This window comes from Larimichthys crocea, chromosome X (assembly GCF_000972845.2).
Source record: "Larimichthys crocea isolate SSNF chromosome X, L_crocea_2.0, whole genome shotgun sequence".
Lineage (NCBI taxonomy): Eukaryota > Metazoa > Chordata > Actinopteri > Sciaenidae > Larimichthys > Larimichthys crocea.
Window position 1 is genome coordinate 25,654,874 of NC_040020.1, and position 16,295 is coordinate 25,671,168.

General features: G+C 41.1%; 2 protein-coding genes across 3 annotated transcripts; both read left to right on the plus strand.

The window, feature by feature from the left end:
• Positions 1-20: 20 nt before the first annotated feature.
• Positions 21-8,149, plus strand: arpc1a (actin related protein 2/3 complex, subunit 1A). Its single transcript, XM_010733646.3, has 11 exons — positions 21-324; positions 935-1,015; positions 1,215-1,319; positions 2,084-2,306; positions 3,176-3,283; positions 3,435-3,538; positions 3,633-3,741; positions 4,750-4,825; positions 4,913-5,106; positions 7,115-7,205; positions 7,298-8,149. Exons 2-11 carry the CDS (start codon positions 952-954, stop codon positions 7,334-7,336), a joined length of 1,113 nt encoding a protein of 370 aa, XP_010731948.1. The 5' UTR covers positions 21-324; positions 935-951; the 3' UTR covers positions 7,337-8,149.
• A 2,136-nt stretch (positions 8,150-10,285) lies between these two features.
• On the plus strand, positions 10,286-16,133 carry arpc1b (actin related protein 2/3 complex, subunit 1B). Of its 2 annotated transcripts, none has more exons than XM_010733648.3 (10): positions 10,286-10,472; positions 10,984-11,106; positions 11,903-12,007; positions 12,479-12,701; positions 12,811-12,918; positions 13,132-13,365; positions 13,457-13,532; positions 15,125-15,324; positions 15,537-15,627; positions 15,728-16,133. In XM_010733648.3, the coding sequence occupies exons 2-10, from the start codon at positions 11,043-11,045 to the stop codon at positions 15,764-15,766; spliced, it is 1,140 nt and encodes a 379-aa protein (XP_010731950.1). In that variant the 5' UTR covers positions 10,286-10,472; positions 10,984-11,042; the 3' UTR covers positions 15,767-16,133. The 2 variants fall into 2 exon arrangements, with proteins under 2 accessions (XP_010731950.1, XP_010731949.1); XM_010733647.3 differs by having other exon boundaries at positions 10,287-10,472; positions 10,969-11,106.
• The last annotated feature ends 162 nt before the right edge of the window (positions 16,134-16,295 follow it).

Consider the following 16,295-nt stretch of genomic DNA (forward strand, 5'->3'; position numbering starts at 1 on the left):
TGTGTGTGTGTGTGTGTGTGTGTGTGTGTGTGTGTGTGTGTGTGTGTGTGAACAGCTAGCGTGATGATGCTAGGCTAGCTGTCAGCCCTCTGCATCCACTGGGTCTCGCTGCTGGTTTGTTAGCCACCGGATGCTCCCGGTCGTATCCTGCTGTGCCCGTCTTGACATCCCCTCAACTACACCTTGGACGAAATTCGTGTCGACTGACCAGAGTCCGCGAATTCCGGTCCATCCACTCCTGCTCCAACCTTTTTTTACCCGCTACCGTGACACAGCTCGCCGGCTAAACGAGAGCACACACACCCGGAGAACCGGACCGACGAGGTGAGTTAGCACGGGGGGGGCTAGCGGAATGTATCATCGGCAGTAAAGGCATCTCCTTCAAGGAAAACCCGAGGTCTGACACAGAACAGAGAGGCCTTCTGGTAAAAGCGTGGATTTATATATTTATTTCTTTATAAATGTGTCCGCTGAGTCTGTGTTAACACCGGTGCACAGTTAGCGTCATTAGCAATTTGACCAACTCGCTAATGTCACCGATTTTATCCGTGATAATATCACAGTGACCAGCTGATTAACTTCACTTGCATACAAGTGATTAGCTCGGTAAAGAGACGCTGGAAGCACCCAGGCTGAGGTTAGCTCGGTGATTTTATATATTAAGCTTTGTTTTGACTCACAGCTATCCGAGCTAACAGAGCTAGCTCTGAAATGGATTTGAGTTAACAGTTAACCGGCTCATATGATGAGAGGTGATGAAGCAGCAGGGTTTTTATTATTATTTTATTATCATACAGGCTGTCATGGAGTTTTAAAAGCAGACTGAGGCAAAGTTCACCTCAGCTGCTTCCCTTTTTTTAAAAGGATTTCGTTTGAGGCTAGTTTGCTAAACTAAAAGTTTTTTGTGTGTGTGTGACTTTGTGTTGCGTTCAAGGACCACACCCAGACAAGATGTCCCTTCATCAGTTTCTGCTGGAGCCCATCACCTGCCACGCGTGGAACCGCGACAGGACACGTAAGGCTTCCTCCTCCCTCACATGAGCGCCACTATTATGTGCTCATAATGTCTTGATTGGGAGATGCAGTTACATCCACAGACACAACATTGTTCCACTCTTGTGTGAGCTCACACATCCAGCTTGTCATTTGACAGAAACTGGTCAAGCTCGTTCGTCATCCTGTTAACCCGGCTGCTTTGTTTTGTGTTTCTGCAGAAATCGCCATCAGTCCTAACAACCACGAAGTCCATATCTACAAGAAGAGTGGCAACCAGTGGGTTAAGACCCATGAGCTGAAGGAGCACAATGGACACATAACAGGTATTTTATTATTAAACTTTTTATTTTCACGTGATATTTCAGCCCTCTTCTGTCTTCCCGTCACCAACCAATAAACAGATGTGCCTGAAATGGTCTTTAACATACATTTAATCCATGTGAAGAGTTTATTTAGCTGTCAGATAAGATAAGATCGACTTTATTGATCCCTCACTGGGGAAATTCACTTGTTACAGCAGCTCACAATATACAAGGTGGTAATACTCATATATATGGACATGAGTATCTATCTATAGACATTTGTGGACTGGGTAAACGACTGATGGTAGTGCAATTGTGCAGGTGGAGGAATAAATAAATATGGTTTCTACAAACGGTTATGTACATGAGGTAGGTGGATATATACATATCTGTGTACAACAGACTAAAATGTAAACAGTGGATAAATAAATTAATCATAAGGAGCAGGTATCTGGCACTTATTTCCTTGTTTTCACTGCATACAGGACTGAGCTGCTGAATTTAAAGGTGGTTTTGTGCTATTTTGTTTTGCATTGTGCTGTTTTGTAACCGGTTAGGCCACTTTGGGATGTTTTTTTCCAATATACAAGGTGGTAATACTCATAACGAGGGCCATCTTGGTGGCTCGACTGCTAGAGTGTTCCCGTAGCGTCCAGGTTCTGACTCTGTTTCCTTTGCTTTGTGTGGCTCCTTCTCTCTCTCCCTTGCTTCCTAGAGTGTGTGCGTCATGATTATTGCAGTAGTCACTCAGTAATTACACGGTCTCTCTTTGTTGTGTGTTGCAGGTATCGACTGGGCTCCCAAAAGCGACCGCATAGTGACATGCGGAGCGGACCGGAATGCCTATGTGTGGTCGCAGAAGGAGGGGGTATGGAAGCCCACGCTGGTCATCCTCAGGATCAACCGAGCCGCCACCTTCGTCAAGTGGTCTCCGCTGGAGAACAAGTTTGCCGTCGGTAGTGGTGCTCGACTCATCTCGGTCTGCTACTTTGAGTCTGAGAATGACTGGTGAGACTGTTTGTACAGTTTGCAGCTGTATCTGTAGAATTGAATCCAGTAATAGACATTATAGCCAAATTCATATTTCTGTTTTTTGTCTAAATGTTGTGAGTATTAATTCATTATTTTTTGCACTTTAATAGATAGCGTGTCACTTTTTAAGTGCAGTATTGCACAGTGATATTTTGTCCTTCTATAAAAATCACATTAACTATTAATGTATTATATTGGACATCGTGAGAACGGCTAAATTGCACGTATGCACAAGAAGCACCGCTGTCTGGTTCAGATGTGGCTCTCTACTGAGAATACGTGGCTGTTTTGTTTTTTTATGGATGCAGCCTGCATCAATCTGTACAGAGCAGCTCGAGCTGGCCGGAGGTCAGACACACAGAGAATCTGGTCAGTTTTCAAAATTAAGCACCCTGTGCTGATTTCCAATCATAAAAACCAAAGAACGCAGCATATTTATGTAATTGGAACCACATACACCAAGAGAAAGTGATCACATCTGAGCAAGTTAACAAAGTCTGTTGGGCAAAATGCTCCCGATGGGGTTTGAAGTAGCGTCGAGAACAGACCAAAACTGTGGTGGCGTGATGGAGGCACGCCTGGTGGGGTTCCAGTACTGTTTTTCCAAATGAGTGATAAAACTCAAACTGTTTCATTTTACTCATTGATTATTTTTTTCCTCCCTCTGTTGAATCAGAGTTGCCAGATTATTCATCATCCATGTGTTCTAGTCACATGGATGAGTAGCGTTAAAGAGAGACCAGACAATAAAACAAACTGAACCACACCATCAAATTCTCGCTGTCTCCCATTCGACACATTGTTATTATGTAATAAAAACGTCTCTGCTTTTTCAAATGTTTCAGGTGGGTGAGCAAGCACATCAAGAAGCCAATCCGCTCCACCATCCTCAGTCTGGACTGGCATCCCAACAACATCCTGCTGGCTGCTGGATCCTGTGACTTCAAATGCAGGTGAGTGTCGTTAACTTAAAAACTTTTTTTTTTATTAGACAAGAAATATGAATTAAATATTTAAAAACCTGCCAACATCCACTCTTCCACTTATACTGTCTGTTCTGTTTTTTTAATGCCTCTCCCCACTCCCCTCTCTCCGGGCCTCCAGGGTGTTCTCAGCCTACATTAAGGAGGTGGAAGAGAAACCAGGTCCCACACCCTGGGGCAGCAAGATGCCATTTGGGGCTGTGCTAGCAGAATTTGGAGGAGCAGGTCTGTATCTGCGTCTTTCATATGTGATAGTAAAAATCCTCTTTCATATGACTTGAAGTGACCTTGTGAACTAACCTAGATTTGTGTCTATTAGGTGGAGGGGGTTGGGTCCACTCAGTCTCTTTCTCAGCCTCTGGTAACCGCCTGGCCTGGGTCAGCCATGACAGCACTGTCACTGTGGTGGACAGCTCTAAGACTGCCAGGTATAGTTATTTCTACGCATAGAGCACAGATCTTGTTTATGGTTGTGTAACCATCAGATGAAACATGCCCTGAGGAGTTTGCTTTGAACAAACAAAGATTCAGTGTGTGCATTAAGTGTTACCCACCAAAACACGTATGTGTCCTTGCAACAAATGCAGTATTTTAAATCCTGTATTGTTTACATCCATACAATACATAGAACCTTTGACGGGAAACGCCTCATGTTGTGCACGTTCATGCATCTGCATAAGATAAAGAAAACAGGCAGCCAGTGCTAGGAAAACTGCTCCAAAGTCCGAGGTCAGAAACACCACAGATTAACTGAATCATTTGTTCAGTTAAGCTTTTTCTCAACTACATGAAAGAAGATGGAAAGAGTCATAAAAAACATTACTATACTACAAATTAAATAGAATTTGGCACACTCCCCGTGACTGGAGTTTACTATTTGCGATGAGGAAGAAGATAACTGTTTTCACAGCGACTAAAAACATGAAAGGAGATAAAATCATTATCCTCTAAACTAAACAGAGGAGGTGTGATGGAGAGAGATTACTCTTTTCAATGAGTGGATGAGTATAGATGAAAGGTGAATGCGTCCCAAGCTGTTTAACAATGTCCAAAAAATGAATTGCCCCTTTCATAAAAATAAAAGCAGTTACATTTTTAATTTACTAAATCAATGTCTTTAATTTCTTTCACTACACAAGAATCCAGTTTGGTGTATTCTCTACATTATAGGCCACTGTGCATAAGCCATGATTTGTAATCTGATCATGCAAAGACACTATAGTGCAAATAGGGTGAGAAAAGTAAATGCCAGATGAACCAGTTCCTAGACTACACTTGCGTAATGACATGACATTGTCAAGAAATTGTAGGTGACATGAGCAGACGAGTTCTGATTGGAAACCTGCACCCGCTGCAGCTGTCAAGCCACAGTTACTTTTTTTGGTTCTCAAGAAAACCAGCTGAATCTCAAGATTATAATTCTTTTGTGTGTTTAGTCCCTCGCAGCTGAAGACGGAGTTCCTTCCTCTCCTCAGTGTCATTTTTGTTTCAGAGAACAGTCTAGTAGCTGCGGTAAGAATAAAAACACAATATATTACTTTTTTCCATGCATATTAAGTTCAAGAAATGCCATTTCAAATCTGTTGTCTGTATCTTCAGGGCCACGACTGTTGCCCCATGCTGTTCCGTTGTGACGATGGTGGAGCGCTGACATTCGTGTCAAAGCTCGACCTCCCCAAGCAGAGTATCCAGAGGAACATTTCTGCCATGGAGCGCTTCAGGAACATGGACAAGAGAGCCACCACCGAGGACCGCAACACTGCCCTGGACACACTGCACCAGAACAGCATCACGTAAGCCATGCTGAGATCAGTGCCGGCCAGGACCTGTAATTTTTCTGAAGACACCTTCACGTCATTTTAGGTTTAAATACTCGCAGGTGTTAAAATGATCATCTTAGATTAGATGTAGTAATTAGATTACACAGTCGATTCATGTTTGTTCCAAGAGTTTCGTTGACGTGCTTTACAATCTGTAACTTTCTGGTCACTTTAGAAGCTGCACTGGGAGGTGTTTGTCATATTTTGTTGTTAATAAGTGATGACTACGTATTAGAAACACCTCTCAGTATAATACAATACAACTCAACACCACCACAGCCTTTGAAAATGACCAAACAGTCTAATTAACAGTCTCAGCGATAGCTGTACCATCTGACGTTAAGGATTCACTGCAGGTCTGTTGTATTAGACTGAATTCATTTTAGCTTGGTGCAACTTGTCAACTGATGGAAACCTCTAAAATAGATGCTGTGTTATGTAACAAGCACATTGGCTGGAATAGATAATATCTGAAGCTCAGTCGATCCGATATATTAATCTGCAATGAACCAGTCAAACCTCAGCGTATTCCAGGTATATACATATATTTAAATGAAGGTTTGTCACACACAACACTGTGTGCACTGTCTCATCCCTGGTTAACAGGTTGGTTTAAATTTACATTTAGCAGACGCTTTTATCCAAAGCGTTTAGTAGTTGGAGGAGGAAAACTTTCACTTTGTAAGCCAGTTCGATTTTATGCACTGATAAGATGAGATCCATCCGGCTCGCCATGTTTTCAAACAAAGAACCATTTAGTTTTGTCTATGATTTTTTTCCAAGGTAGTTCAGTTTCATTTAAACCTTTTTGTTTAGTTTTAGAATTTTAATTTTAGGGACAGTGAGATATAGATTTAGCTTTTAAAGATTTTTTTTTTGGCCTCTTCAAGCTTTATTTTGATAGAGACAGCTGAAGAGTGACAGGAATGCAGGGAGAGAGAGATGCAGGGAATAACATGCAGGAAAGAGCCACAGGTCGGATTCGAACCCTGGGCTTCCACAGCACAAGACTGAGCCTTCGCACATGGGGCGGCTGCTCTACCAACTGAGCCAAAACACCGCCCCACTTGAGGAATATTGTGACATTTTGGAAAACAATTGCATCAACTTTCTTGTCAAAAATGGACGAGAAGCTTTAATTTCACTGTACAGTAAATCCTATCATGTATGCAGTCTGACAAGTCTGTCTAACTTTTAACTGGAGATATATAAAGAGATCTAACCTGGTAGTCCTCTTGAAGCTACTTTTAGATATGATGCTTCACTCAGATTCAAACTTTATTTAAAATTGTGTGTGCGTGTGTCAACAGTCTTTCAAAAATGATGCGGGGGATGAGAACATTAGTCATGGACACTTCACTTGCTCACTATTTTTTCATTATATATGAATATTGTGTTGGTCTCATTTTAAAACACCTAGTGGAACATCTGTTTATTTTGTAAAGAGTATTTTCATTGTACTGTATTGAGTAGTAGTAGTAATGAGCAGAAAATGCAATAAAATAGAAAAATAATTAATTCCTGTGCTAGACTTACTCTGTATGCAGGGCAGAGAACACTATTAGCTTTACTATAATATTTAGTTATATTTCTAAATTACATGTTTTATGTTTAAAATCATTACTGCCATGGTATTTTAATAGATCAATGAGGATTGACCATGAAGCTACAGACAGCAGCTGGTTCGCTTTGCACAAGAATGCGGAGGAGAGGCAAACAGCTCGCCTGGCTCTGTCCAAAAGTTAATAAAATCCACCTACCAGCACAAAACAAACTGATTAACATATTATGTCTTGTGTGTTTTATCGGTACAAAACCAAAATGCAAGAAAATCAACATGTTGTGGTTTCATGGTGTGCAGGAATATTTCTTGATCACTTTCCCAAAATGTTTCCATGAGCATCAGAACCATAACACTCTTGTCATGTATTCAGATCATTATGACTTTTAATTTGCATGTATCTCCATATCTGGTCCGCAGCCAAGTGTCTATCTATGAGGGAGACAAAAGGGACTGTCGCAAGTTCTGCACCACAGGCATCGATGGAGCAATGACCATATGGGACTTCAAGGTACAAAAACACACTCGTCCTGTTCAGAGGTGAATTTTCTCAGATCGCTCGTCTCTAACTGTCTTCTGTCTTTTATGTGTTTACCTCCTCAGAGTCTAGAAGCTTCTATCCAGGGTCTCCGCATCATGTGAAGAAGTCTTGTGAATGAAGGAAGAGACGCTGCGGCCTCACTTCTCCCCCCTCGCCCCCACCCACTAGTCCTTCCTCCTCTCCCCTTTCCACCCCCTCCGCCTCTGCGACGCAGCCAGTAACATACATAACTGACCACCTTATCGAGTGTCTGCTGAAGCACTGATCAGACCATAACACACTCGCGTGGGCGTGTGCAAACACTTTCTCACACACACACACACTAAAGTATACACATACACTACACACTCACACACACTGAGCTGACGTGTGACATCACTGTTGATTTTTTTTTTTGTTTGTTTGTTTTTAAAATGAAGGTTAACCAGGTGTCAAAGTGGGAAGGTCCTCTGACACGTATTAAAACGTGACGTGAAATGTGTGTTTTTATGTTCTCTAACCTCCTGTACCAAAAGTTGAACACTAAAAGGTGCGTTTTATCCAAAAGTCAGACTGTATTTCACCACAGATTAACCATAACATGATCTCTCGGTATCAATGTTTAGCAGATTGGAGGACATGATGTTTTACTTCCTGGAGTCTAGTAAATATTCTCCAGCAGGTCAAGCCATTGTTTAGATTTGAACCCAGGTTATTGATATTCTGAGGTCATGTTGCTGGTTGGCTGTAGAGAGCTGTACAGGGTCTGACGGTGGAGAGAGAAAGCAGCTGTCTAAACTCTGTGCAGAGTCACGGCTGTCCAGCACTAGGCTCTGTAGCTACTACACTAAAACCACACGATGGAGGATTTCTGTGTAACTGATCATGAGGTAGACATGAAATAAAGATGAAGTACATTTACAGTACACAAGTCACTCGACTGTTCTCTTCCTTTGTCCTCTCCTCTCACGGTCAGTAAAGAGTTATCTTTAGTGGATGTGCGCAGCTACATTTGTGCTGGTGTATTTCTTAGGCAGGGTGTATTTGGAGTACGTCATTTGTAGGCTGGTTAACTCCCACATTCAGAGTCTCTGTTAGGAAGCTTTGGTTCCTGAAACCTAAGATGAAAATGACCATGTATGCTGCACATCCCTGTGGTTCTTCATTGACCTATTTACTAAATTACACAAGTAGGAACCCACTGAAACTTGAAACAGTGGTGCTTCAGGTTTATATCATTACTCTATCGCCATTGCTTGCTTTTTGAACTAGACTAAAACCCTACAGCCACACTAACAGCTCTGTGAGGCTGTACTGAGGCACAGCTGTGCTTTAAACTAAATGCTTACATGAACATGATGTTTAGCAGGTATAATGTTTACCATCAGAGGGTAGTGTGCTATCTAGCTAATGTTTGCTAAATAGCAGTAAATACAAGGCACTGCTGAGGCTAATGGTGGTTGTTGTTTATTTGTGGTGCGCACAACATTTGAGCATGACTAAGAGTCAACACCCACACTAGCAGCTATGTTGAGCTGTATTCAAGCACAGACGTACAATGAGTTAGTCTTTGAGCCAAATGTGCAACAAACGAACCATGTTGTCTTATTGGCTATATGTGTGAACATTTGATCATATATATAAATTATATATAATATAATAAATATATAAATATTATAATATCTATATATATATATATATATATATATATATTATATAGAATAATGATCAAATGTTCATGTGTTGTGGAACCATCTACTATTCTGCAGGAATTTGGTAAAAAACAAAAGATGGATTTATAATAATAATTTAGAATAATATAAATTTCTCATGGTTCACCAAAGTCATTCAGATAAATGTGTGAGATATTTCAGTTTGAGCCAAAATGGTCAACTGATATTGTCATCCTGAAACCATGCTACTAGACAGAAGTCTGTGCCCTCAGTACAGAAAACCATACAAACACTAAGGATTTGCTCAACCTTTCCCAGAATTCCCAGATGTGTACCACTGAGGTGTCTGTCTACGCAAACAAAACTCTCAATAATTTTTTCATGTTTGTTTTTTTTTCTCAGATAAACATGCCCATTAATTTATAAAATTGGCCACACATTATAATTTGTCTTTAGATTTTATGGTGAAAAACTGCCAAACCAGCAGTACTAATATCTTACCATAATATTAGAAAAAATTATGCCGTAAATTTCTGGCAACCACAGCTGCCAGCTTTTTACTGTAAAAACAACTGTTTTATTTATTTATTTATTTTACAGTGCAGGCTCACACACTTTATGGATGCCCAAAAGACAAAGTAAAAAAAAATTAAGGCATGTTGATTTAAAATAGGGTATAAAAAGAACTGTAGAAACAGCCGTGTGTTTCTGTTCAGACTCTTCACATCTACTGTGACGACAGTTCAGCTTTATTATTCGTCATTTCTAAAATCTTCCTCTAAACCCAAAATGGAAAGGTGTCTTACATAAGACAACGCCCACTTTCAAGTAAAAAAAAAAAAAAAGATCTTTTGCTAGAAAGCATGACAATTTCAGAGTTGAACTATTTGAACTGGTTAAAGGAAAAATTCAAAATACATGAAAAAAACTGAAAGCACTATATAGTATACTCATCGTTTTCTCTCCTGACGCCACCCTTTCCTCCCTTCTTTGGCAGTTTACTTTTTTTCCCTCCCCTTTTTCTTGTTCCTCTTTCTTTATGCAGAAGTGATCGTACGTCCCTCCCTCTTTTTTTTCTGAGTCTTTTATGCTTTATACTTTTTTTTGCCTCCCTCTAAGTTTCCACCTCCTTTTTGCAGAACATTGTCTTCATGCTCCTCCCTCACTTCCTGGTTTCACTGAAGCAAAGACCTCAAACTCCTTTCCCTTATGTTTCTGTTTAAAAAAAAAATGAAAATCTTGAAAATCTATTTTCTTACACTTTTTGAAAAGTTACACCCATGATCTTTTCTGCCTTGAGCATAAGCCTGCATAAACTTCCTGTATGTCTCCCCCTCTGAGCTTCACTGTACCCTCCTCCACTTCCCCCTCTGACCTCTCCTCCCTTTCTTCAGCTCAGCTTCTCTCTCCCTGAGCTCACTCTGTCGTTGGCGTTCGCGTTGACTGGCCAGAGTCCGCGAGCTGAACACTCTCATCTTTATTTGATCCTCCACCTTCGTCTGTCTCTCCCTGTTTCTCTCCCTTTCTTTCTCTCTCTCTCCATCTCAACAGCTATTCATCCATTCATCTCTGTCCAGCCCTCAGGGTAAGTAGCCCAGAAAATATTTAACAGTTGACTGAGTTTGCTTTGACATGTCAGTAACACACACACACTTTGTAAGTGTAATGCATTTTTATGAAAAAGTGTGCAACAGGCACGCCGGCATACACACACTCACTCCGAGCTCAGAAACCTGGATGTTGTTATGTAAAATTAGTGCTTGTAAATGAACTGTCTTTATTTCCTGGGTGTGTACTTTAGCTGTCATGTGTAAAGTTTGTTGGGGGGGGTGGTGGTGTTACCCTTGACCTGCATCATTCCTCTCATACCTCTGAAAGTCTGGACTTCATTAACACAACCTGAGTGAGATAAGCTCATTGTGTCTGTGCACAGAGGGTTAAAATCAGCTGATGGTGTGTCCTCAAATAGTCTGTAACAACTCTGCCTGACTGTGTGTTGATGAATTAGCTCTGTAAATTGAATTATACTTTGTACATTTCTTTCACTTGTAACAAGAATTGTATAACTTCTGTTTTTCTAGAGTGTTATCTCCCAGCCCACCAGCTTCTGGTTCCTCACACCACTTCCTGGTCTGTGTCTAACATCTGATTGGCCATGGCGTACTATAGCTTCCTGCTGGAACCAATTAGCTGCCATGCCTGGAATAAAGATCGTACCCGTGAGTCTGTTTGCCCTTTCCGATTGGTCACTCGGGACTTGTGTTTCAGTGATTCTGAGTTGTCTCATGTCTAAACTGCACACCGTTTTAATCACAGACATCATGGAACATCTTGCTTTCGAGTGGAGTCTGCGCCAAAGAACAAATAGTGTAATAGTCGGAGGTTTCTGATTGGCTCCCAGGTGGGAGAAGGTATTTCCTGTTTCCTGTAAGAGTGAGGGTGGCGTCTGGGGGCCTTTCAGAGAGGCTCTTGTGCTCCGTTAGCTGCAGGAAACTAATGCCATATTTGGCTGTTTTGATCTGCGCTTTGGTTTCTGGGCAAAGAGGATGTAGCAGGCAGCTGTGGTTGAGTCATAGAGTCATACAGTTGTAGTTTCACTCAACTTGCAAGCTGAACACTTCAGTGTCGTCTCTGAAAACTCACAAAAAAAAAGCCTAAAACGCACACTAAAGCACCCACACTGCTGCTCTGAGACAAACACTGCTTCTGACTCATCTGCTGACTAAAACATGTATGGGGTTGGCTACATTATAGGAAGGAAGGTCGCAGTTCTCGCACACTGTCTATTTAAAGATACCATGTGTCTGTTTGCTGCCTGCAGGCAGATACATACTGAATTTCTCCACTTTTGTCCGTTCTCATGCACACAGTCAGCTGCTCTGCGTTCCACTTCGCTGATCAGCCCTTCATAAACTTCTCCTGTCAATCACTGATGAACTTCCTCTTTATATAACTCACTGATTTGCTTTCTCTGCTGATGCACAGTGTACTTAAATGTGTTTCGATGTGCTTCAGAGATCGCCCTGTGTCCCAACAACCACGAGGTCCACATCTACAAGAAAGATGGGACCAAGTGGAACAAGATCCACGAGCTGAAGGAGCACAATGGGCAGGTGACAGGTGAGACGGTCACACTCACAGACACTGACTTATAGGGACAGCACTGCACTTCCTGACAGCAAATATTGATAAATCTATAGACGTATTTTAAAATTCCAACCGTCCTTTGTAATGAGCCAAGGAGATTAGCACAGCTTAGCACAAAGACTGTAAAGAGGGGGGAACAGCTAGCATGGTTATGGAAATGCCCCTATCAGCTCACCAATGAACACTTCCTCTCTTGTTTACGTACCTCATACAAAAAACAAAGTGTAAAAATGACACATTGTGGTTTTACATTGGTTAAGTGCTGAACTATTTCTGAGTACAGTGACTTCCTTTAAAACAAATGACGTGATGTTAATCTTCTCATGCAACTTTTGTCCCCAAATGTTGTACTCTTCTCTTAAATATATAGAGTAAATCATGAATATATATTGTGCAGAGTGATAAAATACCAATAAGTCAAATTTAAGTTTCTTTCTCTTGCAGGTATTGACTGGGCTCCAGACAGTAACCGTATAGTTACTTGCGGAGCGGACCGTAACGCCTATGTGTGGACCATGAAAGAAGGCACATGGAAGCCCACCCTGGTCATCCTCAGGATCAACCGTGCGGCACGCTGTGTGAAGTGGTCGCCACGAGAGAACAAGTTTGCTGTAGGCAGCGGCTCACGCCTCATCTCCATCTGCTACTTTGAACAAGAAAATGACTGGTGAGGTTTTGGAGGATAGCTTCCTACCCCGAATTTACATGAAAGGCTGTGTTTGATTATTACGAACCAGACATTTGCAGATTCTAGCATGCTGTGTTGTCACCTGTAGGTGGGTGTGTAAGCATATTAAGAAGCCGATCCGCTCCACCATCCTCAGCCTGGACTGGCATCCCAACAATGTCCTGCTGGCTGCTGGATCCTGTGACTTCAAATGCAGGTAACAGTGATTTAAAAGAGGTGCACATATGTGTTACTACACCTGTAAGGACTACATTTAATACTTATAACCACAACTACAACTTAACTCCTAGCCTAATATAAATTTAAGGTCCAACCATTAATCGACCCCAAAGACAGCCATTACATCAAGTTGCCCTGTTTATCTCCTCCTCTCACATCCTGGTCACATCCTAACCCCTCTCGCCCACAGGGTGTTCTCAGCCTACATTAAAGAGGTGGAGGAGAAGCCCGGCCCCACACCCTGGGGCAGCAAGATGCCATTTGGGGAGATGCTGTTTGAGTCTGGAGGATCTGGTGCAGGTCAGGCTTTGGGCGGAGGTGGTGGATGGGTGCACAGTGTGTGTTTCTCACATTCTGGCAACCGCCTGGCCTGGACCTCCCATGACTCCACTGTGTCTGTCGCAGAGGGAGGCAAGACCGGCACGTAAGAGAGGGTGGGGCAGCATAATAGCTGTGTGTTTGTGGAGTGTGTGTTTATGTGTGTGTTCACTCTGACCTTTGTTATGACTCCACAGGGTGAACAGTCTGAGCTCTGAGACGCTTCCTCTGCTCTGTGTCACCTTCATTACTGAGAGCAGCTTAGTGGCAGCTGTGAGTATTCAACACACATCCAATATTTATCCTGAACATGTTCATCTGTTAATTAACCAGTTTATTTAATTTACATTTACTGATTGTCTGTGTCTGACTGAAAACAACTCAACAAGCGAACCAAATGTGAAAAATAATTTTACTTTATACAACCAACTTTCATCTTAAACCTGATTCATTCATTATTTATGTTGCCATGTTGTCTTTTCACAGACTAGATCAGCTTCCTAATATTTTTGTCCTTACATCTATAATGTTGTGTTCACTGTTCATATTTAATTTTTATTAATATTTAATCTAATTGAGCGGGTGGATTATGTAGTCTCTGAGAAAACATACTAGTAACGTGGATAAGAAAGCAGAGCATGCAGAGGCATTCGTTTATACTTCATTTGGCTAAAAGTCAAATTCAGAAAATTCAAATGAGATTATGTCACTTTTGCTGAATAGGGACCGCTGTGGCCACAAGTGGTAGTTACAAGAAAACGGCTCATTTAATTTGTCTTTATCTGCCAAGATTGTCTTGAGTCAGTTACTTCGAAATGAACCTTGAAATGCAGGGCCACATGTTTTTTTTAATTATTTTGGCTGATTAGACCTCCACTCAGGTTAATAGTTTGGCAAATATTAGCTGCATGTTAGCTACATACTGTCTGGTCTTAATCTTGGTCTTGATTCCGTCTCAACCCCTCAAAGTTTTAGTCTTGTTTCGGTCTCGATATAGTCCGATCTTGGTCTTGACTTGGTCTCTGTTTAGGTGGTCTTTACTACAACGTTGGCAGATTCCTTGAACTATTTCAAAAGATAAAAATATAATTAGTTCTGCTTTAACAGGTGCAACAAAGCTAAAAGGAGAGTGTTAGAGATGTCAATCAGATAGGCCTGAGATGAGGTCTAATCATCCAAAATAAGTTTTAGGGCCTTTAAGACAGCGTCTATGTAATCACAGTGTACCTGGATCTTCTGTATGTGAGGACGTCAGCTTTTTAATGTATACTATCAAACAGACATTATCATTATGACACATTACAGCATCTGTTACATGCTCAAATATAGTCTAACAGTATGAAAACCATAAAGTAGGCAAACAGTTTCAGTTATGTTGGTTATACCCCAGCATATCGATCAAAAGTTCAACAAAAACTAGCTAACATAAATCACCATAATCTACTGGTCAGACCATATAAGTCAGCAACAACGAAACCTCAGTGTATTTAATTTAAAATGGGTGCATTGTATTGCTTGTGCATTAAAATGTTTTGTTTATAGATGGAAGAACATGTTATTTGTCTAAAGATACATATTCTCTCTTTAAAGACACTATGTGAATGGCTTTAACATTTTTCAGATTTTGCTAATCCCAGTATTACAAAAAGTTATTGTGACAGATAGAGACAATAAAAAGCCATCAAGATCATTTAAAATATTGTGCAAATAATGGTGCTAAGCTTGATCTGATCTGCGCCGATCTCAAGATAACAACAAACAAAATAAACAGTATATAATAAATAAACAGTATTTATTCTCTTATTACCACAGTGCTATTATATCCATGTACAGTATATTCCTGACTGCACCCTCTGTTCTTCCAGGGCCACGACTGTTACCCAGTGCTGTTTGTGTACGACAGTGCCAAAGGCAGCTTGACATTTGGTGGCAAGCTGGACGTTCCCAAGCAGGCGGCCCAGAAGGGCATCAGTGCCAGGGAACGTTTCCAGAACCTGGACCGTCGGGCCTCAGAGACCCAGGGCACTGATAAGGACCTGAACACCCTGCACAAGAACAGCATCAGGTAAGGAGAGAACATAAGATACACATTTTCTTGAGTCTGGATTGGATTGAACTACATAAAACTCAACAGTAGCTTCTGTTTTTCCACATACATGAACAACATAACATTTCGTATTTAGAGGCGTCATCATCATCTCTGTTAAACGTGGTTTATTATTGTGCAACATCACATGCTTGTGCACAGACACTGAGTTGTCTCAAACAATATTTCAGTGAAATCTCAGTGCTGGAAGGAGGAAGAAACCAGTGCACCAAGTTCTGCACCACCGGCATGGATGGAGGAATGGGCATCTGGGATGTCAAGGTGAGACACACAGATTACACAGAAGCTACATTTATGTGATTGAATGTTTATTTGTGTGGTTTTCCCAGACATGATACGAACATTTCGCTCTCTTTTTCAGACTCTGGAGTCTGCAATGAAGAACCTGAAGATCGTCTGAGCTGAAGTTTACATTACCCCGCAAAAAGTATATTAGCTTCTGGAAATATGAAGGAAACTGCTGCCTTATTACACAAAGCTTCTCAGCCTTATTTTAATCAGGTATTTTTATAAACAAATTGAGCAATCAGATTGGGTCAAACTGTTTTTGTAATCCCTCTGAAGCTCTTTGCTGAGCTTGTTAAACTCAACACTGTATACAGTGGGACTGACCACAGATCTGCAAAAGGTACTCAATGAGTTAGATTAGTATAATCACAGAGAGCTTAAAGCAGGAATTTTATATTAATCATGATGAAAGGCTACAGTATTTTTAAAAGCTTATGCTGGTCATAATATGCATTTAATAAATGATTTCTGTTACAGTACTCAACAATCTGTTTGTGTTTTGTCACATTCACCATCAGCCTTAGCTTATTGTTTTTGGAAATCTGGAGGCGTTACAATCTAAACTTAAAGTGAGGAAGGTTTCTAATATTGGGAGCACTGCCATACTTCGATGGTATCCTCACAGTAACCTCATGCATGAA